The 26,153-nt window shown below is 36.9% G+C and overlaps 1 protein-coding gene and 1 non-coding gene across 7 annotated transcripts in view; both read left to right on the forward strand.

The window, feature by feature from the left end:
* Positions 1-26,153, forward strand: part of FKTN (fukutin) — an 89,542-nt gene that overhangs the window by 51,438 nt on the left and 11,951 nt on the right. For 2 of the 6 annotated variants that reach the window (XM_073806353.1, XM_019949046.3), the window contains exons 9-10: positions 1,733-1,860; positions 16,393-21,914. In XM_073806353.1, the coding sequence (XP_073662454.1) occupies positions 1,733-1,860; positions 16,393-16,606 (342 nt within the window). In that variant the 3' untranslated portion in view covers positions 16,607-21,914. Of the gene's footprint in view, positions 1-1,704; positions 1,861-16,392; positions 21,915-25,844; positions 25,955-26,153 lie in introns of those variants that run through there. The other 4 variants (XM_019949047.3, XR_004527056.2, XM_033858356.2 and 1 more) reach the window with 4 other exon arrangements.
* Positions 877-983, forward strand: LOC117312868 (U6 spliceosomal RNA). Its single transcript, XR_004527272.1, has one exon. It is a non-coding gene; the product is annotated as a U6 spliceosomal RNA (small nuclear RNA).

A 26,153-nucleotide genomic window follows, 5' to 3' on the forward strand; every position in this document is an offset into this window, starting at 1 on the left:
AAAAAAATATGGAATCATTTCAAACAGTACTTGGGTTTCTTGTTTATTTCACATGTCCTAGGCCATAGCAGTTTTCTCACAGGTCAACTAGGAATAGGTCATTGTGGCTTAGATGAAATCTCCTTTTAGACAATTTGATTCCTATGCCCTAAGCCTATGATCCCGACAATGACCTTACTCTTAATTTGGTTGTTCCCAGGGAGGTGTTGTCCTGGAAAGCAAGTAGAAGTATGTTTAGTTCCTGGAAAATTACTTCTCTCATCATAATCATTCTAGTTTATTTAAAAATTTAATAAAATATCTTCCTGAGGTGAAAGGCAAAGCAATAGAACTCTAGTCATTCAGCAATTGTTTCCTTAACACTCAGTCTCTGCCTGGCGCTGAGCTCTGCACCCAGGACACAAAGATGAATAAGGTACAGTCTTTATCCTTGAGGAGTCCACTGTCTAATTGGGAGAAAACAAATTCATAAACAACTAAGTGATTAGTGCTGCCACAGACAGATGCACCAAGTCCAATGGGAACATGATTATTTGTAGGATAAGTTTCTTAGGGAAATGCTCTCAGAATTCTTTGTACTTTTTAACTTCTTTTTTCTTTTTTGCATGTATATAATGTATTGATATATGGGTTTCTGTGCCACAGTTCCATAAGTACTCATTTATTGATTGTGATGAGAGACTTACTTCCTGATAGTTTTACTTGGTTATTAAAGGGAATAATTGTTCTTTGCTTACTTTCCTTCTTTAGTCAGAAAGGGGCTCAGGAACAGGATGTTTTGCAGAGTGACCATTTAACTACTATAAGTCATTTACTCTGAGTTGTCATCAGTTGTAAAAAGCAACATTGTTTTATGTGCATTTAAGAAAGAAATCAGTGCTCGCTTCGGCAGCACATATACTAAAAGTGGAATGATACAGAGAAGATTAGCATGGCCCCTGTGCAAGGATGACACGCACATTCGTGAAGCGTTCCATATTTTTGCAACCTAAGTGTCCATTGACAGATGAATGGATAAAGAAGATGTGGCACATATATACAATGGAATATTACTCAGCCATAAAAAGAAATGAAATTGAGTTATTTGTGGTGAGGTGGTTGGACCTAGAGTCTGTCATACAGAGTGAAGTAAGACAGAAAGAGAAAAACAAATACTGTATGCTAACACATATATATGGAATCTTAAAAAAAAAAATGGTTCTGAAGAACCCAGGGGCAGGACAGGAATAAAGACGCAGACGTAGAGAATGGACTTGAGGACATGGGGAGGGGGAAGGGTAAGCTAGGATGAAGTGCGAGAGTGGCATGGACATACATACACTACCAAATGTAAAATAGATAGCTAGTGGGAAGCAGCCGCATAGCACAGGGAGATCAGCTCAGTGTTTTGTGTCCACCTAGAGGGGTAGGATAGGGAGGGTGAGAGGGAGACTTAAGAATGAGGGGATATGGGGATATATGTATACGTATAGCTGATTCACTTTATTATATAGCAGCAACTAACACAACAATGTAAAGCAATTATACTCCAATAAAGATGTTTAAAAAAAAAAAGAAATCAAACAATGGTGTGCTACTGATGCATCCCAATTTCAGAAGTGCTCCAACTTGAAAAACAGTATCTTGAAACCTATACTCTCTCTGTATAAAACATAAGAATCTTTTGTTTTTTTAATTTTAAAAAATGTACTTCCTTTGTTTCAGTCTGTGAAGATGTTCATCTTCTCCCTAGGTAGAAGACAGCTTGGAACTATCTTTCCAGGGAAAAGATGATGTAAAACTTGACATTTTTTTCTTCTATGAAGAGACTGACTATATGTGGAATGGAGGCACTCAGGCCAAAACAGGAAAAAAATTTAAGTATGAATCAGATAAGTACTTACAAAAGGGGCTATAGTAATAACTGCAGAAGATAGAAATAAGGAAGTAACTGAAAATGGGGGGGAAAAAAGACTGTCAAGTCTCACTGTTAGCTGATACTTTCTCAGCTTTGCCAGAGAGCCCAGTTATGCTTGAGAAGTGAGGACTACCTATAAGGACAGTCCCTGAGGAGGAAGTGCCCCTGGGCTTGTCAGTCCATAGAGTCATTGTGATTTGGAAGCCCTTGAGTCATCAGAAACGGAAAGCCAAAATAAGGAACAGAAAAATCAGGCCCAGAGCCTGAGCCAAAAAACTGATTGGCTGTTAGAGCTGTAGGAGCTTGATAATTTGATGAGAATGGGTAAGGGTCAGTAAGAAGGAGATTGTTAAGGTCACATGAAGTTTAAGTGAGGAGATTGGGATTGGCTGGAGCTGAGGTCATGAATGCTGGGCAAGCTCTGGAATGTGCCTTTAACACATAGACTGAGGGCTAATCCTTAAAGGATAGTGATCGGGCTTAACAGCTACCATATTTTGTCAAATGTAAGGTGATATGCATTGTAAGATGTACCATTATTTTATGTGCTACCAAGAAAGGAAAGACACTGCCAATTATAATCTTAAGACACATGATTCAGATAGAAAATTGCGGGGGGAGAGTGTCTCAATTCTGAATTAATTGATGGACTGCAATATGTTAGATTGGCATTTTGAACATTTTTTTTTTAATACTGCCATAGTCAAACTCCTTGATGACGAAAGACAAAAATGAAGTTAGAGTAACTGAGTGCCCTTTATGATGCAGTTGGCCTGTTCACAGTTCTGAGAGAGAGAGAACGAATGTGAAAGAGAACCCAGAGAGCAAGGGCTCTGGAATCAGGCAGACCCTGGAAGCCTCAGCTTCACCCTAATTGTGGCCTTTAGCTTTTCTGAACATTAAGCTCCTCATCCATTAAATTTGAGTAGTACTACTGTGTATCAGGCACTACTATGAACATTTTTCATGTATTAACACATCTAATCCTCATAACAACCACAGATAGTCTATGAGACACTGAGAATTTAAGTCGTTTGTTCAACATCACAGCGAATAAGTCAGACAGCAGCCTGTCTCTAGAGGTCATACTTTTAATCACTACCCCCTACTGCCTCTGTAATACACCTGACAGTATGAGGTACTTAGCGGAATGCTTAGCACTTATTATCAGTAAGTGGTGGTTACCATTGTTATTATTATTTAATATTATTAATATTATGATTGCTAATGTGATTGCTATCGTTGTTGTCATTCTTATGGTTGTTATATGACCAGTAGCATAAATTTCCCTCACCAGCTAGCTGAGATTGGGGCTCCTATCATTGAATAAATTTGAGCCATTGGGAGCATTGGGGAATGTTCTACATAGCATAGAAGAAGAATTCCAAACTTGGACTGGTTTCTCCTGGGTACTTAGACATACCCTACTGGGATCACTGAATCTGTTTGAAGGCAGGGAGTCTCCGTGTAAGGTTGAACTGGTTCTGGAGGTTTGAGAGTAATCCAAACCTTTTTCTCAAAGTAATAAAGTATCCCAATTGACCCTGATCCTGGAGCATATTCCCGAAACTCATTTATTATAAAAAATTATTTTGCTTTATGACAACAAACACCTTCATGCTGAGTAAGCTCAGATTATAAGATAGAAATTAGTAAGTTAATGAATTTGTAATTGACACTCTCACTATGGCTAGGTGAATAGGGAGCTAAGTGTTTTTGACATTTAGCTATAGTTTGTTTATTCAAATATGATAAAGATGCCAAATTTAACACATAATTTAGAGGCTTTTTTTTAAACTAGGAAATAGTGTAGCATAGAAATTAAAGGCATGGAGCCAGTCTGCTTGCTTTTGAATCCCAGCTCTCTGTTTTATCAGCTATATTATCTGTACCTAAGTTTCCTCAAATGTAAAATGGGAACAATAATAGAAATTCCTACATAGAATGGTTTTAAGAACTAAGTGAGTCAATACACAAAAAGGGTTTTGAAGATAATTAAGCATGTCCTGAGTGCTAAGTAATTATAAGCTGCTATTATTAATACTCTCTGTAGCAGTAGTATTTCTCTTCTTAGTCTTACAAGGAATTTACAGATCAGAAACCTATATAATTATCTCAATATTAAACTGCCACACCTATTCTTCGAGAACTCATATGAGAATGTCACCTTTGTTCTAAGAAAAGTAATTTCTGAAGCTTGTATTATAATCATGTTAGTCTTAATTTTTCTTCTAAGGCTTTCTTAGAAGGATTTCTTTCTTCTCACTGACATGATCCCATGTCAGACCTCAAAAGAACTATGCACTTCTAACTACTACATCTCTGGCTAGAAAAGTCTTCTTTCATTGTGCTTTAACTGCTTTTTATGGTAGCAGTGTTTGGGAAGTGGAAAGTGTTCTGATTATTTAACGAGAGAAATGAGCAGTGATAGAACTGCCTGAACAGATGGTGTGAGTCTCAGATTTTCTATCATGTTACCGTAACCTTAAAAGGCAGAGAAGAGAAAAGGGGATGGTTGTGTGGAGTAGTTTCTTTGGAAGATTCCCCCAGCCATATGCCATTTTCATTCTTTTCACTACTATTTAAGGAACTATAGAATTTTCACCACTATTGTTCCTAGAGGGAAAAATCTTTAAAGCTAGTCTAAGGGTCTTTTTATCTTTATAATATTCTACTTTTTATTCATGTGTAGTTTATTCTGAGAAAAAGCTTAATAATAATTTAGGATGCTTACCATTTTTTGAAAAGGTGAAGAGGAATGAGGAAGGAAGAAAAAAGTTTCCCCTTTCAAAACTTTATTCTGCATGCCTTCAGAGTGATGTTTTTGGTCATAAGATTTAATAATAATTACAATATTGATAGCAATGTAAAGCTATAGCTACCAGGTATCAGCTAGATATCAGGCACTATGATAGGTAATTTATTATTTAATCTCATATCATCCTCACATTATCCCTGTGGGTTAGGTGTTCTCACTCCCAGTTAGTTATGAGGAAACTAAAGCCCAGAGAAGCGAAGTAACTTGTCCAAGGTCCTCTGGCCATTAAGGTAGGGCCAAGATTTAACTTCAGACCTGTTGGATTCTTAAGCCTAAATGCTTCCGTCTAAGAATTAATAGGTTAAATGAGTTAATGTATGTAGTAATGCATTTAGAACAGTACCTGCCACATAGTACTGTGTAAGTATTAGCTACGGCTGCAACTATCATTACCATATTATTATTCTATTACTATTACTACTCATATGTTGCACTGATACAAAACACTGGACCTTCAACACAGTGGTAACTTGGATTAGTTACTCTTTGGGCAAGCATTTTCTTCCCAGGTCCCATATTTCTTCCATCTTCAATTCTTACTCTAAATCTATACTTTCAACTAAAATCTAAATTCCATTCTTAAATCTTGTCTGGATTTTTAATATTTATTTTTCTTCTTCAAGTTCCAATCGCCAATAATAAAAAGTGATGAATATATTAACTATGCCTCCAGATGTGAAATTGTCATTCCAGAACTTCAGAGTTCTTACAGATGCTGCCCAGATTCCTTTGGGTTATTTCTTTCCTTCACATCTGAATCAACTGATATAAGTAGAGGCCAGAAGTTTAAGAGGCAATAATAAAAATTAACTTTTATTGAATATTTACTTTGTGCTTGGCACTATGCCAAGCTTTTATATGCATCATCTCATTTAACCCTCATCACAAGTTTATAAGGGAGATTTACTGTCACCTCATGATAGGGATGAGGAAATTAAGGCAGAGCTAAGCCTCAGACCTAGGGCCATATCACTTCAGAGCTCGTATTCTTACCCATACAGAGTGTTAGTGTTACCACAATCTCTATCATATTGTTAATACTCCCTCCATGAAAGTAGCCCTTCTGTTTATTGACATTGTCAGAATATTACAGCTACCTCTGTATCCTCTGATAGGAAATCTGCTACCCCTGGGGCTACCTGTGGCTTACTTAGGCCTTCTGATATATGCAGCTTCTGCTTAGTGTATAGATCTTCAAAAAATTTGGATTTGTCCTCTGTGAGACTAGACTCATCCAGGTGTGACTCCTATATAATTTAACATTTCATTTCTGCAAAATTTATTTACTAACCGCTATGTGCTAAGGATTCTGATGTGAATATAACTTAGTTTCTGCTCTCAAGGATCTCATAATCTAGACCATGAAACAAATATTAAAGTACTCTGTCAGCAGGGTGTGATTTAAATAGGTGTCATGTATAGTTGTGATACAAATCAACTATCTAGAAGCAGCGACAAGGAAGTGTGGCATAAAAAATAGAGAAGTTTCTTAGGGAGACTTAGGAGGAATATGGAGAAAGGTCTAATAATAGGTTTATATAACTATTATTCTATTTAGATTATTCCCATATTTTTATTATTAAAAAATTCTGTGAACATCTTTATATATAAAGTGAAAGCTTTATTAGGGGTTGTTTCTTTGAATAGATTCCCAGAACTGGAATTATTATTATTGCTTGATTGTGCTATTTGAGAAAAAGAGGAGTAATTGGTCAATGTTCTGATAAAAGTACAAGATTTTACTGCTCAGTGTCTTGTTTTTCCTTTGACTCCTTAAGTCTCTTTGCAGCTGTACAGGTCTCCTCAGTCATCTTTGTCAGCTTGCTTTATTTTACCTGCCTTTTTCCCCCCTATTTTTTAAAAGTAAATTTCTAGTTTTGTGATAATTTTAGATTCACAGAAGATAATACAGATGAGTTTCTGGATACAGTCACCCAGTTTCCCCTAATGTTAATGTATTGTTACTGTGGTACATTTGTCAAAACCAAGAGACCAGCCTCGGTGCATTACAGTTAACTAAACTCTAAATATTATCTGTACTTCACCAGTTTATCTAATGTCCTTTCTCTGCTCTAGGATCAAATCCTAGACACCACAGTGTATTTAGACCCCAGCCTTTCGAAACTTGATTTCAGTCCACGATTTTAAGTGTGTCACTAGTAGTGCCAGGTTATTTATTAGACGTCATCTCATGTCCCAGTTCTGCCATTCGAGGGCATCTGCCATTGAGTTGCCTCCATTTTGAGGTTGCTCCTCAGTACCTCTAAATGGAAATAATCTCCCCTTCCTCTGAATTTCCATAGATTTTTCTTTTCCCTTTACCTCTTTTATGCTGTATTTGGGTACTTCTGCTGATTTTTCTGTCCTTTCTGAGTTATAGGTAGAATCAGTCCTGATAAATCTGTCAGGCTGAGTGAGACCTGAACCCTACTTGAAATTAAAACCAGTTCCTCTTAAGCACAGTTTACAGTGTTTCGTTAAGATGAAAGGGTGACACCAGATTGATGACTTGATCCAACGGAGCACCTTTGGAGAATCAAAGCCATAAAGTTAAGTCACCCCAGTTGTTTTCAGTCACTGCTTCAAAAGAAGTTAAAGACTGGTGTTGGTTGTTGAATCCCCACTCATAGACTCTCTCGCTCCATAGATTGATACTATGCTTCCATAGTTCTAGCTCTCAAAAAACACATTTGTCTTTTAAGTACTTACAGCTGTGAAGCTAAAAGGCAAATTTGAATAATTTCTTTAAATGAGTGCATTTAAAACATTAGCTTTTCTAAAAATGATGTTATATTTCTTACTTTGTTTATACCTTCATATTTTACAACATTTAGATTATGTCTTAGGTCTCCTTAGTAACACCTCCAAACCATGGAGGGAAGAACATTGAATGCATGTTATATGGTAATTGTATTCTTATACAATATATAGAAGTGGCAGTTCTTTGTATAGTGAGCTTTATTTGTTTTTTTAAGAGAAGACTACCTCAGAATGAATAAATAGCGGGCCTTTCACTTATATGAAGTAAATTTGGTTTTTTAAGACTGCGGTATGTTTTGTTGTTTGAATATAATTCTGTAAGAGATTCTATATGGTAGTATTCTGAGAGAAATAAAAGCAAATTTTCACTAAATGACTTCTACACAAATGTTCACAGCAGTTTTATTCATGGTAGCCAAAAAATGGAAACAACCCAAATGCCCATCTTTTGGTGACCAAATAAACAAATTATGGTATGTTCAAACAGTGGAATTCTACTTAGCAACAGAGAGGAACCAACTACTAATATATGCAATAACGTGGGTAAATTTCCAAAAGTTATGTTACGTGGAAGAATTCAAATAGGAAGAGTAGGTACTATGTAACTGCATTTATTTGAAATTGTAAAGCAGGCAAAACCAATCAAGAATGTGAAAAGGTCATTGATCACCAGGGGCCAGGGTGGACTGACTGCATGCCTGCCAAAAAGCACAGGGAGCTTTGGGAAGCAGGGTGGTAGAAATGTTCTGTATCTTGATTTTAGTGGTTACCCAGGTATATGCACCTATCAAAACTCAAAATGGGTGCATTTCATTATGTGTAAATTGCAGCTTGAAAAACTGATTTAAGAGTTTGAAAGAGAAAAAAATTCTGTGACTTAGAAAATTGATACTAAGAGAAAAGAGCTCAAGATCACAAGTAGAAACAGAAGGATATCTGGGACCAGAAGCCATGAATTTGATCAAGGCAGACCTAATTGCAGTGATAAACTTGGAGCCGTTTGCATCTGCTTGGACAAATTAGATAATCTGAGATCAAAATAAACGAAGCCTTTTGTATTTAGTATGAAATTTGAAATCGTAATTTAATCTCCTTTTTTCATTATCTATTATATCCAAAAAGGAATCCTATAAAAATTGTCTGAGACAAAGCAAGCACAGCTGGAGTCTAATTACTTGTTGATGAGCTATAGATATAGTTTTTGGAAGTTACGCAGTAGAAATAAAAATGCGTTGAGGTTTTTCCCTCTGGCCTTAAAGAAAAGTCTTGTGCATGCTTTAAATGAGTAGTCTTTGATATGGTCATTAAGTATGTGCATTCAGGTGTTAAATGATAACTATCCATACAAGCTTTAATTTGTCTACTCATTGGTGATATAAATTTCTTCTACTTCACTAGTTCTGTCCTATGGAGATTGCATAGGAGAGTTTGTCAATACGATAGATGGAATCACTCAACTTACAGTGGAAGTCAGCAGAAAAACAAGGTTCAATGGGTAGAATTTTATCTTACAAAACATGTATATGCTATATGTATACTGATTATATGTTAGAAGTTTGGGACAGGATTGGCATATGGGATCTACAAAGACCTCAGAGAGACTATATTCCAGTCCCGTCTCTGAAAAGTGTTAGCCATTCCTCTATTACCCCTTTGCTTCTGTATAATCAGTGGTAGGATTGTGAGAGGTTTAGTGGAAGAGATGGTTAAAAAAATACTAGTCAGCATGCTGTAACTTTGGTTTTCAAGTGTTGGTTTTTAGGGAAGATCCAGTGGTTAGGACTCCACGCTTCCACTGCAGGGGGTCCAGGTTCAATCTCTGGTCCGGCAACTAAGACCCTGCAAGCCACATGGGGCGGCCAAAAAAAAAAAAAAAAAAAATCAAAAACAAAAGAAAACAAAGAGGGGCTTCCCTGGTGGCGCAGTGGTTGAGAGTCCGCCTGCCGATGCAGGGGACACGGGTTTGTGCCCCGGTCCGGGAAGATCCCACGTGCTGTGGAGCGGCTGGGCCCGTGAGCCATGGCTGTTGAGCCTGCGCGTCCGGAGCCTGTGCTCCGCAACGGGATAGGCCACAACAGTGAGAGGCCTGCGTACCAAAAAAAAAAAAAGAAAAGAAAACGAAGAGTTGATTTCTTAGAAATGCTTAGAAAACTATGGGCAAAATTGATGCTGATGACATATAATTAATGTGGCACAATAATTCCTCACCTTGCCATATTCCCTTTGCTCCAAACACAAATCACTGATGAATAATGTCTAAAAGGCATAGCTGAGCTAAAAGAGAATGAAGTAAACGATGAAGAAGGAGTATAAAAGAGAATTTCCAAATTAAAGACAGGCAAGCAGGATAAATAATAAATCTACATCTAGATACTTCTTAAGGAAACAGTAATACCAAAACCAAAAAAATTTTATAGGCTACCAGAGAAAATAGATTGCTCATAAAGGAACAGCAAATATACCTTGGCTACAATAGAGGACAGAAGATAATGGAGTAACATCTTCCAAAAGCTGAGGAGAAATAACTGTCAACTAAGAATGTTACGTACAATTAAAACTAATACTCAAGAGGGAGGTCAAGATAAAAGCATTTGCATATGTACAAAGACTAAGAAAATTTATGTCTCACAGATCCACACTTAAAACTGTATTAAAGAACACAGAAGGAAGATACGATATATGTGAAAAAATGGTGGACACACAAATGGATAAAATATGTCAGTACATTTGTTAGCCATTACCTGTTTACCAAAAAAAAAGACGTGTCAAAAATAAGTTGAGGAGGAGGCGATTTGTTAAGTGTTCAAGGAATAAAGTATACTAAGTCCCATGTTTAGGAAGAGGATAGAGATTCTGTATACATTAAGTCTTTATTAGAAAATGTTGTAATGAAATATGTTTTTTGAAAAATAAACAGTAAATATTACAAACAGTAATTACTACTGGATAGAAATATTATTTATAACTTCCAAACAAGCAGAACAAAAGATAATTTATAAACCTTTATCATTCTAAATGAAAGTAGGAAAGGTAGAGCAAAGAAAAAGTATGGTAAACTGAAAACATGTAAAAATAATCATAAAACTAGTCAGCATTGTTATAGCACTTACTATGTGTGTTAGATACTATTCTGAGCACTTTACATTTATAATATTTTTCATTCTATGCTAACATCTCTCTGAGGTACTGCTAGTACCCTCATTTTATACATGAGGTTAAGGCGCAAAAACATTGACCAAGGTCACACACGACAGTAATTGGTGAAGCCAGGATTTGAGCCAGATAGTCTGGCTCTAGAGTTCAAAATATGTCCAAATACATAATTTATTGCAATAAATATTCACAGATTAAGCTAACCTACAAAAAGATAAACAGTATCAAATGAGATAGAAAACAACATTTAACTATAAAATACTTGGAAGAGGCACACCTGAAGCAAAATCACATGGGAAGGTTGAAAATTACAGGAATAGAAAAAATATACCCCAATATTATTAGCCAAAGAAAATTCTACTGTAATTTTACTATCAGACAAAATAGAATTTTATTGGGTTGTGGTGGGGGAGACTGTTAAAGGATTAAAAGACCCACTACATAATTTTACAAAGGAACAGCTCACCAAGAAGAAATAATATTCATGACCTTTATGACTCTAACAATATAGTCTTGAAATATATAAATCGAAAACTGATGAAATTCTGATGAATATTTGACATGTCACAATTTTGGTGGGAGATTTTGGTATACTTTTATTTTAAAAACTGCTGGGTCAAGCAAAGAAGAAACTAGTAAAAATATGCAAGATATGGACAAAATCAACAGGCTTGATCTATTTGACATATATATATATATATATATATATATATAAAAGTATTATTTATATATATATATGAAAGTATTCATCCAGCAAATGCTGCATGTACTTTCTTATCCACTATAAATGGAGCATTTATAAAAGTTGATCATGTACTACAACATGAAGGCAATCTCAATACATTTGAAAGCATTAATAAAATTCTTGTGAGGTGTGTGTGTATGAGTGTAATTCTCCACATTAACAGATTAAAGGGAAAAAAAAAACTCTGATTATTTCAGTAGATGGCATTGTATGACCACAGTGGAACTGAATTAGAAATCAAGAATTAAAAGACATCTTTAAAAAGTGTGGAAGCTTTAAAATGCCCTCTTTAATAACTAATGAATTAAAACGGAGATCATAGTGGAAATTACAAAAGTTTTGGGATTCAAATAGGATGCAGTTAAGAGGATAGAGGTAAACTTGTAGCCTTTAAAACAATAAGTATTTCAATGGCTGTTGTGAGGTACCCCGTATGGGGGCCTCGTAATCTAATTCAGACTCACCCACACCCCCCACCCCATCGTCTAAAAAGTAGGGCGGAGGGAAGCCCATCAGTGGGGCACAAGCTGAGTGCATTTAGTCACTCCATCCCATGTCCCTTGGGAAGGTCTGAGACTAGGAGAAAAAAAAAAACAAGTATGAAAGAATAGGTTTGAAAAAATTAAGCTACCAACTGAAGAGATGAAAAGAACAGCACAGTCAGTCTAAGGAAAGTGAAGGAAGGAAACCAAGACAAGAAATTAATAAAATAAAAAACAAACAGTATCATGGGAATTCCCTGGCAGTCCAGTGGTTAGGACTCCGTGCTTTTGCTGCCAAGGGCCTGGGTTCGATCCTGAGTGGGGGAACTTAGATCCTGCAAGACATGTGGCTCTGCCAAAAAAAGAAGAAAAAGAAAGAAAAACTCTCAAAGATGAACAAATCCAAATGCTAGTTCTTAAGATAACAAATTATAAAAGTAGTAAACTAAGTAGACATCTAGCAAGATTGATCCAAAACAACTGTGTTACACTGACTCAAAAGAAAATGCTATGGACAACTAAGACAACAGTCTAAAATGCGATATTAGAGAAAATGTGAAAATGACAAAATTTTAACTCAAGAAGTTCTAAATAACTTATTAAAGAAATTGAATTACTAATCACAAATCCTCCTTTCCCCTTTTTTCCCCTACCAAAAGACCTAGAAAGTTTACAGGAAAGTTTTACCATGCCTTCACAGGATAGATTATTCCCTTATTTGGGGGGAAAAAAAAGAAAACTGCTTTAAGCAATTCATTTTATGACTGATAGCAAAACTGGACTCGGACAGTACCAAAAAAAAAATTTTAAGGGAAATTACTGTCTTAGTGAACACAAATGAAGATATCCTGAATGAAAAACAAATGAATAGAATTTTGTAGTATGTGTGTGTATTAGTGTAATTCTCAACACCTGAAAGATTAAAGGGAGAAAAAAGTACGTGATTGTTTCAATAGATGACATTAAAAACTTTTGATACATTTCATAATTAACAACAACAGCAAAAGGCCTTTTAGTAAACTTGGACTAAAGGGGATCTGAAATTTTTTTAACCTAATAAAGGGAATATGCCAAAAATCTAGAGTGAGCAATCGTATTTAATGGTAAAACTTCAGAAGCCTTTCTGTTAAAATCAGGAAAAAACATAAGAATGCATGCTGTCCCTGCTTTAATTAAGCAGTGTGCTGGAGGGCTTAGGCACTGGAATAACACAAGAAAAAGAAATTAAGAGTTAAAAGAAGAGACAAAAGTGGTAATGAGAATAAATTATTGTGTTGTTTTGCAGGAAATTCTTGTTTAAAAAAGCTCTGCTGCTCCAACTCTAGAGTTTAATGCAAACTTATGTTTAAAAAGGTCAGATTCAGTTGTCATTGATGATGTCTCTCTCTCACTTAGCCTAGCTAACTAATTAACAGTAAAAACAGCGCTTTTCATTTAGCAATTATGTTTTTAGGTGGTACAGTTAAACTGATGAAATTACTTTATCCAACCACCAATAAGTAGTTTTACAGATTTTAAGGATGTCTGTGAGGGAAAAAATGGTCTTCTCCAACTAACTCTTAATTCTAACTACTGCTTTTTGCAAAAATAAAAAGAAGTAAAAGTGGTATGAACTAGAAAATGAATGGAAGGATTTTGTGTGTGTGTGATAAGATCCCTTGAATTTATATTCTGATTTGGGGTTGTTTAGTCTGAATTTAAATCTGTTCACATTTTGGATCCTATCTCAGAGCTTTAAAGTACAAACTACTTAGGAGAACTTAATGTGGGCTTTAAAAGCTAAGGTAACATTGACTCTAATTATAGTCTTAGTCATTATTTACTGGTAACCTGGACAGGGTACATGGCATGTGCTGTTCTGAGTCACTCACCCCCCCTTTTCCTCTCCACAATCCCGTTTTACAATCAGTTTTCACATTTTATTGTTTATCTTCCCTCTTCTCCTAGGAAGCTGGAATTTTCTTTTTGCTGAAAGGCTTGAAAATTATTTGGTGAAAATAAAAGCACAAAGATAGTTTAGGGATGTTTTTATTTAGGAACAAAAATTAACATTTGAGTTAAATTGTCTTTGAGTAATTTTAAGATTGCTTATATATTTTAACTGTTTTGTTTTTGTTCATAAATCTTTCATTGTTCAATGAAAGCTTTGAACGTTTCATTTTATAAAAGCTTTTATAAAATTTGTAGTATTCTCATCCATTGTATCATCCTGGACTTACGGTTTTTCTTTCTTTCATCTCTTTGATGAGACTGTAGAGGATTATATTTAAGAGGGGCATTTCTTGGCCTATGTTACTAGATGGACCATGATTTCTGCCTCATTTCAGCTTCAGTGTGTCAACTTGATAGGATGGGACAGGTGGACATTCTGCTGACCAGCATCTTGATCGGGGAGGGTGGAGGCTGATGATGGATGGATATGTCTCACGACAAAATAAGCAAGTCCATGAATATGAGTGTGCGGAGTAAAATTGGGACCAGCAGATGGTGGAGCTGTGCTGTATCCTATTTCTCCCTCAGCTTTGAGGTTTGCTGTGGCCTTCTTTTCACAGAAGCCAGCTGGTATTGTCTGTTAACTGCCAGCACCTATTGGTTTGTGTAGAAGGGACTTGTTGCTTTCTTTAGAAATGTTCAGCCTCTCATTTCCATCTGTGGCTTTATGTTCATCTGGTGGTAAAATAATATTCAAAAGCAAAATATCTGAGAACTGACCTTTCCTTGGAGAACATCCCAGTTAGATCCCATTTCTGTAATCTGATTACTCTTTGACATCTGGTTTTTCTCTGTTCCTTTTTTCTTTAATCCTCTGATATTTTAAATTTCTTTAATCTCTGCTATTGCCACTTTAAATCTCATTACTGAAGGTTCTTGCCATGTTGTGAAGAGAAGAAACATTTCTCAGAAAGCAACAACACAGAATATAGCATTAAAATATGAACTTAAATCTAACGAACCTGCTAGTTTTAACTTTCCTTTGTAATATATAGAATTTCATTTACTGATCCAAAGTACCTTTAAGAAACATGGGGTTTTTTTAGTATAATTTCTGAAACTTACTAATTGAAATAATTCTGCTATAAGTTGAGTTAAATTCATTATAACTAGTGGGCTAGCTTAGAGATATTCTTTTACATTTGAGATGAAAAAAAGAAAGAAAGGCCAAAAAACAAAAAGGTGGGTTCACGTGAGGGATGGAAGCAAGGGAGGAGCCTGGGAGAGCATCTTGGAGTTGTGCTTGCTCTGTTTCCCTGGAAAATCCATGCTGTGAAGGAAAAGAAGATTCACCTTACACATGTGATGCTTATTTTGGTTTTCTTTAGTTAGGTTCTTTTAGTAGCAGTTTGGATTTGATGGAGATTTAATGATGTGTAACCTATTAAAAATAAGCAAGAAAGAAGTAAGTTTGAGGCTGAGAACAGAAATTAAAAAGGGGAGGTGACAAAATAAAAGGCAGAGCAGGAAGAAGGTGGTTTGTATAACTGTTACCTTTAAGAGAAGTATTGTTGAAGTACAGTAGATCCAAGCATTAGATCTCTATTCCTGCATCTGAGGAGGGGGTGGGGTGTGAAGCTTTGCTCAAAAAGCCAACATATAGTGGGTCTTACCATGTTCACGTATTGTGGTATGAAATTCTTATTACTGTGCGAGTTAGGAAAGGAGTTTGAGAAATATCCTGACTGATCCTGGGAATTTCTCCTTCAGCTATCTAAGGTCATCAAAAGCCATCTGGGACCACAGTGAAACCCAGGAGACAGGAATTAACATGTCCTCTCACAAACACACAAGCATTTATGATGCTATTGCTGGAGAATGTCATACATTGCCAGGATTGATTCAGGTTCTCTGGCTAACTAGGAGGGTTTTGTTTCCTCTCTCACTGCTATGTGCCTCCCTCCATGTACTACGAATTCCAAGTATTAGAAATGTAGTCAAAAAGAATATTTATATATTTATCAGTATTTAAGGAATGGCCACAACCAAATCCAAGCACTTCCCCAGGGTTTTCTGACCTCTATCATTTTCCTCCATCTTTTGACAACTTTTTGCTTTGACTTCATTCTCAGACCGGCTCTCCCTGCTAACAGCAAAGATGGCCACTAGCAGTGCTCAGTTTCCATCCTACAGCTTAGAAACCTCAGCAGAAGAACACTTCTTCCCCTGATAGTTCCAAAAGAAATTCCAAGGCTGATTTTCATTTGCCTGATTTGTGTAAATTTCCATCCCTGACCCAATCACTATAATTTTCTGGTTAGGCCTGAGTCTTTTTTACCCATCTCTGGGGCCTCGGGGTCAGGTCAGCCCCTCCTGACCCATATGGACTGGGAATAGGGGAGATAAATTGGGGTGCTATTGCCATTAGAAGAAGAAAGAGATATTGGACAGTCAGAAACAGCAAAAGGTCCCCTGTGTCTATCCCCAAAGCTATTTAGTGGAAGAGGACTGTCCTTTAGCCAAGAGTACACTAGTTGTGGGTTCTTTAGCTAAAACTTCTGCTGTTGGAGCCTAACGCCTCTCCACATTGCCTGTTTTGCCACAGATACCTGTTTCCCAAGTTTACACTGTGCTGGACCGAGTTTGTAGACATGAAGGTTCGTGTGCCCTGTGAAACCATCGAGTACATCGAAGCCAACTATGGTAAGACCTGGAAGGTTCCTGTGAGGACATGGGACTGGAAACGCTCTCCCCACAATGTGCAGCCCAATGGAGTCTGGCCCATTTCTGAGTGGGATGAGGTTATCCAGTTGTACTGACACAGTAGGTTGAAATGGTGATTTCCCTCCTGCACAAAAGGGAGATGACTGTTTAAAAAGATACGTGTCTAGTTGTCAAACATAAGTAGGAGCCAAAGAAAAATGACAAGTTTGAAGATACAGAGAGAGTCCTAACTCCTGAGCCAACTGATTTAATTCTCTCATTTTACATTTATTAAAGTCTCCATGTACCAGGTACAATGCTAGGTTACAGTGGAGAAGCAGAGATGAGTGAGACAGATGCCTGCCTCTTTCCCCCTACCTTTGGTAAGCACCCCAGTTTTCCTTTGAGGGAAACACCCTCACCCTTTGAAGAGCTTATATAGAATATGAAATGCTCTGTAAGTGCTTTCAAAATGTTAAATAATTAACATTTTGGAAGATGGGCTTACCAGGTGCAGCTAAGGAAGGATATACTAGTAAAAACAATAACCTGTGTAAGCTTGTATGTTAGGGCTACTTTTAAGGTGTGGAGGCTGAGTTAATATTCAAGTGATCAGACTTTAGGTGACATCAAGAAAAGATGCTAGCAGATTCCTGTTACAAGCACCCTGATGTGGAATTGATTTAGAGCACAGAGCATTATATAAGAGAATGACAGCTTATTTCTAGCCTTGTCAAAGGTACGTAAATTTCCATACACCTTCTATTTTCATATCTGAAGTGAAAAGAAAGCTTATGCTTGTGTGATGCTTAAATTTCCAGCCATTGTGAGAATATTTTCACTGACCTGATAATACTTGTTTGACAAATCACTCAAGTGAGACCATGCTACCAGACATGATATTGAAAGGGTGGTGATTTCATAAAACATATTTTCCTTACTTCATTCTCAATCAATAGGTAAACTATGAGCAATTCATGGTCATTTAATATTTTCTGAGTTTATAACCCTTGTACTCCAATTCTAATGTTAACCCTAAAGTGTTAATAGCAATACCTCCACTTTTTCTAAAGGTATTCCTCAGTGTATTCATTCATCAATCATAGTTCCATATCTTTCACTTATAGCCTATAAACCAATTTCCATGGTATGTAAACCTGCCTGTTCACTCTCCTCTTCCAGCACTACATCAGGACTCCGAAATACAGATAAGTGGCAAACCTGGCAGCTGTTTCCCACCCCAGATCATAGTATTTGCAAAGTTTGTATTGGTTCCTAGTTGTCCTATCTATTGAATATCAATGGGGCAAAACTCAGACATCCCTACTTTGTAAAGTAGCACCCACTCTGAAACCCTCCAGTTTCCTTTTTCCCCTCAAGATATGTCCCTGAGTGGACTGGGATGGCTGTGTCTCCCTATCTCTTCACGAGTCACTTTAATTATGCATTGTAAGTGACAGGTAAAGGGATATTAGGCACAGAGCATTGCTATCTTTTTCTTTGCCCAGGATAGGAAGCTAAGTCTTACATTTTATGTAGGTTGCTTAGGACTACTTTCTGGACCAGATTGGCAGATTTTCGTGAAAACTAGAGAATAATAGGAATGTCAGAAATGGAAACCAGAAGGTCTGAGAGAATGGGCTGATAGTTTTCCTAAAACAAAGTTGGGGAAACCTACAAGCTACAACCACCCCACTCCAAATTTTAAAAATAGCAAAAACTTTTTTTTGATAAATGGTAAGCAATGACCTTCCTCTCTTAGGATGAGCTTTCAGTGCATAGTCACTGGGTCTTCTTATAAAAACCTAACATAATTTAGGTTTTCAGGTAACCTTTATAGATTACCAGTAAACTTGTCCCCAAATGACAGGCCATTGTAATCAGCTTTCTTTTTGCTAGAAAATCAGCCCATGGAAATCATACCCAAATTCTAAATAGTTGAACCTAATTTTTTTTTTATGGTTGAAAAACTGTAACAGGTAATAATAGTGTTCCCGGGCAAAATCCACCCTGTTTATTGAGGACCATTTGCTCGTACTTAGCGTCTAAAAGTGCATACACTACACATTTCTGCCCATTTCAAATTGGGACTCCCACTGTTTGCCAGGGGGCGTCTTACCCACCCCCTATTTAGGTTATTTCTTTTTATCTGTCCCTGGAGTTCAAGGTCTTGAAGCATTCAAATATCTAAGCTAACTTGGCCGCGTGGACAGAGGTTCCATATACATCCCTCTGTAGACCACTGGCTGCTAGAATACCTTTTTTGACTGCCTTCTGGTTTCACAGAGTTCAGACATTGGGTCCTACCCTAACTTGGGAGAATGAAAGCCCTTCCCCAAACTCTGAAGGCCAGGCTTGCTCTGTTACAGATTCAGCTACACTTCATCCTATACTTCTTAATTGTTGCACTCTGCTGAGTGTCCAGAGACCTTGGATCTACCATCAACACCTTATCAGATCACTTTTCTTTCCTCACCTGAGTATTCCAATAATAATTCTCCTAACCTGTCCACTTCCAGGTACAGTTTGCCTGGCTTACCAGGAGAAAACCTCTTATATTAACTTGTTTAGCACCCATGGATGTCCCCAGAGAGGTCCTGAGAGTCAAGACTGACAACCTCTCACTTGACAACCAGGTGACCACTCAGTCCTTCTCTAAGCAGGGAGCACTTGTCCCTCTCTCCTCTGCTGCAGCTGCTGACATCTGGATCCTGGAATAAAACCTCAGTTCTCCAAATTGAGCATCCCTGAGAAGCTGGGCAGTGGGGCAAACCCTGAAATATGACCACTAGGTGGCAGAATATGTGCCACCATTCCCCCAGACAAGTTAACACTCAAGTGAAAATCATCTTGCTCTTGAGTCTTAAGGGCCAGAGGGGCCCTCACTGCAACACTCATTCTAACCCTTTTATCGTATAGCTAAATAAATAAGCACAGAAAGGAGTGATTTGAGCAAGAAAGAGTTGAGGCTCTAAGGGTGCCATGACTCCCAGCACATGCCTGTTTCACTGATCACAGCACAACATCTTTAGCCCTGCTTGACATGCTTGACGGAGAAGCTTTCAGGATGTTTTTGCCATCACCCACTTAATATCTTTCTGCTCAAATTTAGAGTCTGAGGTGACGAAGGAAGAGTGTTTTGTCCAAAATGCTTACACTGTCTTCATACCTTTATCTAAAACATGCCTTATCTCCAAAAGGTGAAATAGTTCATATCTGGAGGCATCAGCCTTTGGTCATTATATTTTTAATATCCAGGAGTACCTGATTCCCTTAGGCTCACGATGTGTCCCATTTCTGCTTACCTCTCTACTTCCCCAGGAAACCATTAGCACCAATCTAGTAAGTGCCCATTTCTGAAGATTCCCTCCTCTTCCTCTTTACTGATAGTCTCTTATGGAGGATCCAAGAAATTGAGAATAGATTATGCTCATTTCTCTCTTTTTTTTTGTGACCCTAAACCATTGTTTCTAGCCTTACAGGCTACAAAGCTTCAAACGGCACATAGGACAGCAAGGTGTTACACAGGAAAGCAGGGGTAGACTGGGGACCAGAGCTGCATCTGGGAAACACACTTGGAATGAATTCCCACACTCCAATAAACCCTTACCCAATGTCACAAGCCTAAGGCTGCAGATGTTTCTAAGTCTCCCCCTAGTTTCACCTTCTGAAAAATGAACAGTTCCTTCATTCTTAGTATTATAAATCCCCTGGGGAAACTTCCCCTCAAAACACGGTCAGAGAAAGTGCCACATTCCCACCTTCTAAAACATAGCCATCATTTGTAACAACTTTAAAGCACGGGAAAAACTCTATTTCTTGACCATTCAAAAGGATTTCTCTGAAGAAATGCCCCAGCAGCTACTTCTCTTTCCTCCTGCTCTTGTCACTAAGACCCGGGCTAAGTCACCTCTAACATGTCACTTAGGGAAAGTCCCATGTTAGCATAAAAGGGCACAAAGTTTTGAATTAGGCCTGAGTTTGAATCCCAGCTTCATTGTGTGGGATTTATGGTGGGGACCTCTTAGCCTCAGTTTCCACATGAGTGAATTGGCAAAATGAAGAATACTTCTAAGGGGTTTTAGTTAGGATTAAATGAAATATAAAGTGCTTAGTATCAGGCCTAGAATTAGGTAATACTCAAGAAATGTTCCATTTCTTGTTTCCAAATCCTTTTTCTAATTATTCTTCAAATGGGATTAAAGAAACTGGTAGGACACAAACCTTACTCAGAAGGTTGCATGACTGAATTTGCTTAGGGGGAAAAAAATCATTTCATTATAACAAGGCATTAAAGGACAAATTGTATGGTTGATGAATTCAGAGACATGACCAAGTTGCCTCCTTCTCTAAATAGAACAAATATTTTCATTTTATTGGTGAAGCTGTTGTCCTCTAGGGTCTCCTCATGCTATCCCCATATGCTACCTAGTTCCCGGGTCCCAAGCAGGTCACTCTCCGTACCTCCCTAGATTTGGTGCCTGGTCTGCCCTGGACTTCTGTTTCAGTATTCTAGCTTTTCATGGAGGTGAACCCTCACCTTCTTGTTAGTAAATCTCTGCCAGCCAAAATCAGATATAAGCCATGATTTGGAGAGGGAAAGAATTTGGAATACTTAGTTTCACTTAATTATCTGTGCTGATGAATGCTTATGTCAGTATTAATAAACGGGAATTGAAAATACTCTTTCCTACCTTCTTCCCCCACATTTGTGTTTCTGTCTCAACTAGGCAAGAATCAACAGGGTATGTGATACTATTTTAAGCTGCTCCACATCAGACTGAAATCCTAATTATAGTTCATAAGTCAAACAGACCAATTCAATAGTGATGCTTTTTGTACGGTACCTGTTCTAAAGTAGACAAGTATACATTTTTCTATGAGAAATCTGTTTCTATATTCTCAGAACTTATATTTTAGAATGCCTTCCTTGCCTTCCTCCAACCCAACCAATGCAGAGATTATGTCGGAACCCATGAGCCACCCAAGCTGCTGTGTTCTTATGCACAGCTCTCACAGTGGAGTTGAAAGGCAGTATGAGGAGAATTAGAAGTGCTGTATTTTGTTCTATAAAACAATAAACTACTGTCTCATGTACCATTAAGAAAATTACAAGAGTATGCAGACTTATGACTCATTCAGAGCATGGGGAGTAGTTCATGTGTTTGTTAAATGAAAATCATATGTAGCTATTTATGTATCCCTCATCATAACCAGAAAACGTGTTTGTGAATTTTCTAAACAAAGTGATATTTTAAACATGAGTAAATTTCAGTGTATGCTTACCAGTTTACTTTGACTTTATCTTCAGGTACAGATAGTTTGTGGTACTACTGAAAATGCCTTTAATATTATTATTTTGATCAGAATTTGTAATATATAATCCAGTTTGGGACGATGAATAAAATTTTTCTAATCACTTGAGATATTTTGTGTTTATTTTTGCAGCTTGCAGTAGAAATAATAGCCACTAACATTCATAAGCAATCTAGTAAAATAGTAATCTTGCCACCAGTACAGTACTTCTAAATTAAGGTGAGATAGGTTGTATGGGTGGACCCTAATCCAATATGATTGGTATCCTTATAAGAAGAGATTAAGATGCAGACAAACACAGAGGGACGATCAAGTGAAGATTTAGGGAGAAGATGGCCATCTACAAGCCAAGGAAAGAGGCCCTCAGAAGAAACCAGTTCTGCCAACACCTTGATCTTGGACTTCTAGCCTCCAGAACTGTAAGAAAAGAAAGTTGTTTTAAGCCATCTGGTCTGTCATACTACGTTAGGCAGCCCTAGCAAACTAATGCAGTAATCAAGGCAGAATGGTATTGGTAGAGGCATAGACACATAGATCAATGGAACAGAAAAAAAGAACCTAGAGATTGGCATACAAATATGCTCAACTGATTTTTGACAAAAGTGCAAAAGCAATTCAATGGAGGAAGGATAGTCTTTTGAACAATTGGTACGAGAGCAATTGGACAGCCATAGGCAAAAAAAAAAAACCAAAAAACCTCATACTTTATATAAAAATGAACTCAAAATGTATCATGTACTTAAATGTAAAATATTAAACAATGAAACTCTAAGGGGAAAAATAGAAAATTTTTATGATCTAGGGCTAGACAAAGAGTTCTTTCTTAGACTTCATACCAAAAGCACAATCAGTAAAAGGAGAAATTGATAAATTGTACGTCATCAAAATTGAAAACTGCTGCTTTGCAAAAGCTTACAAGTAGAGGATGAAAAGTCAAGCTACAGACTAGTAGGAAATATTTGCAAGTTACATATCTGAAAGAAGACTAGTATCTAGAATGTATTAAAGAAAACACTCAACATTTTTTTAAAAATTCGATTAGAAAATGAGCAAGAGATATGAACAGACATTTCACTGGAGAGGCTATACAGATGGCAAATAAGCACATTAAAAAGATGTTCAGCATCGTTAGCCAAATAGCCAAAAGCAATAGCCAAAGCAATCCTGGGAAAGAAGAAAAAAGCTGGAAGCATCACACTTCCTGATTTCAAGCTATATTATTACCATATACAATGCTGTAGTAATCAAAACAGTATGGTACTGGCATTTAAAAAGACACATAGACCAATGGAATAGAATTGAGAGCCCAGAAATAAACCCATGCATATACAATCAACTAATATTTGACAGAGGAGCCAAGAATACTCAATAGAGAAAATATAGTCTCTTAAATAAGTGGGGCTGGGAAAATTTGGATAATCACATGCAAAAGAATGAAACTAGATCCCTATATCACACCAGTCAAAATTAACTCAACATGGATTGAAAACCTAGATTTGAGACCTGAAACCATGAACTCCTAGAAGAACACATAGGGAAAAAGTTCCTTGACATTGGTCTTGTCAGCGATATGACACCAAAAGCATAGTCAACAAAAACAAAACTAAACAAGTGGGACTACATCAAACCAAAAAGCTTCTGAGCAGAAAACAAGAAAATGAAAGGCAACCTATGAGTTGGAAATAAATATTTACAAATCATATGTATAATAAGGGGTTAATATCCAAAATATATAAGGAACTCATACAACTCAATAGCAAAAAAACATCCAATTTTTGAAGTGGGCAAAGGAACTGAAACATTTTTCTAAAGAAGAAATTCTAATGGCTAACAGATACATGAAAAATTGCTCAACATCACTAATCATCAGGAAGATGGAGATCAAAACCACAGTGAGATAGATATCACCTTACACCTGTTAGAATGGCTATTGTCAAAGAAGACAAGAGCTAACAAGGGCATGTGAGGATGTGGAGAAAAGAAAACCTTGTATACTGTTGGTGGGACTGTAAACTGGTACAGCCACTCTGGAAAACAGTTTGGAGTTTCCTCAAAAAATTAAAAATAGAACGATACGATCCAGCAATTCCACTTCTGGATATATATTCGAAGGAAATGACATTACTATCCTGAAGGAATATCTGCACCCCCTGTTCACTGCAGCTTTATTTACAATAGCCAAGGTATGGAAATAGCCTAAGTGTCTATCAACAGATGAATGGATGAGAAGATGTGATGTATATATAGTATGGAATATTATTCAGCCACAAGAAAGAGGAAGTCCTGCCATTTGTGACAACATAGGTGGACCTTGAGGTCATTATGTTAAGGAAAAAAAGTCAGAAAAAGACATGCTGTATGATTGCATATGTAGACTCTAATAAACAAACAAACTCAGAGAACAGATTGGTGGTTGCCAGAAGCAGGGGGTAGGGGCTGGGGTAATTAGTTGAAGGTGGTCAAAAGATACAAACTTCCAGATATAAGTAAGTTCTGGGGATGTAATGTACAGCATGATAACTGTAGTTAGCAATACTATATTGTATATTTGAAAGCTGCTAAGAGAGTAGATCTTAAAAGTTCTCATCACAAGAAAACAAAAATTTCTAACTGAGGTAATGGATGTTGACTTATGGTGGTAATCATTTCACCATATGTACATATATCAAATCATCGTTGTACACCTTAAACTTATACAATGTGATATGTCAGTTATATCTCAATAAAATGGGGAAGGGGAAGAAGTTACAATTTTTCTTTGTCATAATTTCTCCCATGAACACATCATGTGATCTTCCTGAAGTAAATATTAATAAACCAGATCTTGCTCAGCTAATAATTAGAAACCATTTTCTGTGTTGTCACTGGTATGAGCTTACAGGTGTTCAGCTGGTGTCAGCTCTGCCACATCATACTTTGTGTTTTGGGATCTTATTTTTTTTCCTTGGACACAAAAATACAAAATCTGCTGAATTTCAGCATATTCCTCTTCCTTAATAAATCATTTTCTAGAAATTTTGTGAAAATGTGCACATTTACTGAAAATTACTACTACTCTTCTTTTCCTTTTCTTTTTTTTTTGGGGGGGGCCATGCCATGCAGCTTGTGGGATCTTAGTTCCCCAACCAGGGATTGAACCCGAGCCCCAGCAGTGAAAGCACAGAATCTAACCACTGGGCTGCCAGGGAATTCCCTACTCCTTTTATTTCTAATCTAAATTGGTATCTTCCCAGTTCCTCTTTAATAAAGTTTCCCTTACTAGTCCCCCTGTAACAAATACCAAAACTATATATAAACTTCTAAGTAAAGGTGGTAAGTGTAAAAACATTTTCTGGAAGAAGTTAAAGTTGTCAATGATAGAGAAGTAAAGATAGAGGACTACAGTACTGATAACTAATAAACTTAAAAAAAATGTTCAACATTGTTAACCATCAGGGAAATGCAAATTACAACCACAGCGAGATATCACTGCACAGCTATTAGGATGGCTAAAATTTTAAATAGTGAAAACACCAAATACTGTAGTTGTCTCTCTTATGGTTTCTTTTTAAATGTGTTCTTTGCACCATTGTTTGACTATGATTTTACTAGAGTGTCCTTAAACATTTTATAAACGTTCATAATATGTAACACTCTTCATAATAAAATTAAAAGGAATAATCTTGTCTCAGTCTTTGGAAGACAGATTTTTAGCTTTTTGTTTTGTTTTTCTCTTTTTCTCCTCCAATTCTGTATTGATTTACTCTGTAAATTTAATAACCCTCTTTAAAATTTATTTTTGCGTTCTTTTGTGTCCTTTATAGTTGACTTTTCCCCAAGAATATTTATCAGCAAAAGCCCTTTAGCAGCTGGTGTCATTGTTCTTAGGTCTCTAACTTTAACTAATTTCATATTTATCGCCAGTTTTTTTTAATTTAAATTCTTTTTTTTTTTCTAGTTAGTCTCAATACTTTGGAGAATATTTTCTAGAGAATACTGCAGGAAAGGTGACTGGTTGACTAATTTTCTGAAAATGTATTACCACCAAATGTCTTTCAGGTGTCTTAGAAGAACGGTCATCGCATAGTTGGAGTGTGTATGAGTTTGTTTTGGAGCCTAAACTGTGCAACTGTTTAATCCAGCCAGATCCTGCTTAGAAAAACTGAAGGGTGAGCTCACAAAGCAAAAGGCTTAGCTTTTAAGAAGCTGTCCTCTCCTCATGTCATGCGGTCACAATTTGCTAGGAACCAGGTTTCCCCTATATCCTAGTGGAAGACCAGAGAATATCTACAACAGTGCTGTCAAACAGAGCACTCTCTGATACTAGAAATGACTCTGCCTGCACTGTCCAAGACAGTAGCCACGAGC

This window comes from Tursiops truncatus, chromosome 6, assembly GCF_011762595.2.
Source record: "Tursiops truncatus isolate mTurTru1 chromosome 6, mTurTru1.mat.Y, whole genome shotgun sequence".
In the NCBI taxonomy this organism is placed as follows: Eukaryota; Metazoa; Chordata; class Mammalia; order Artiodactyla; family Delphinidae; genus Tursiops; species Tursiops truncatus.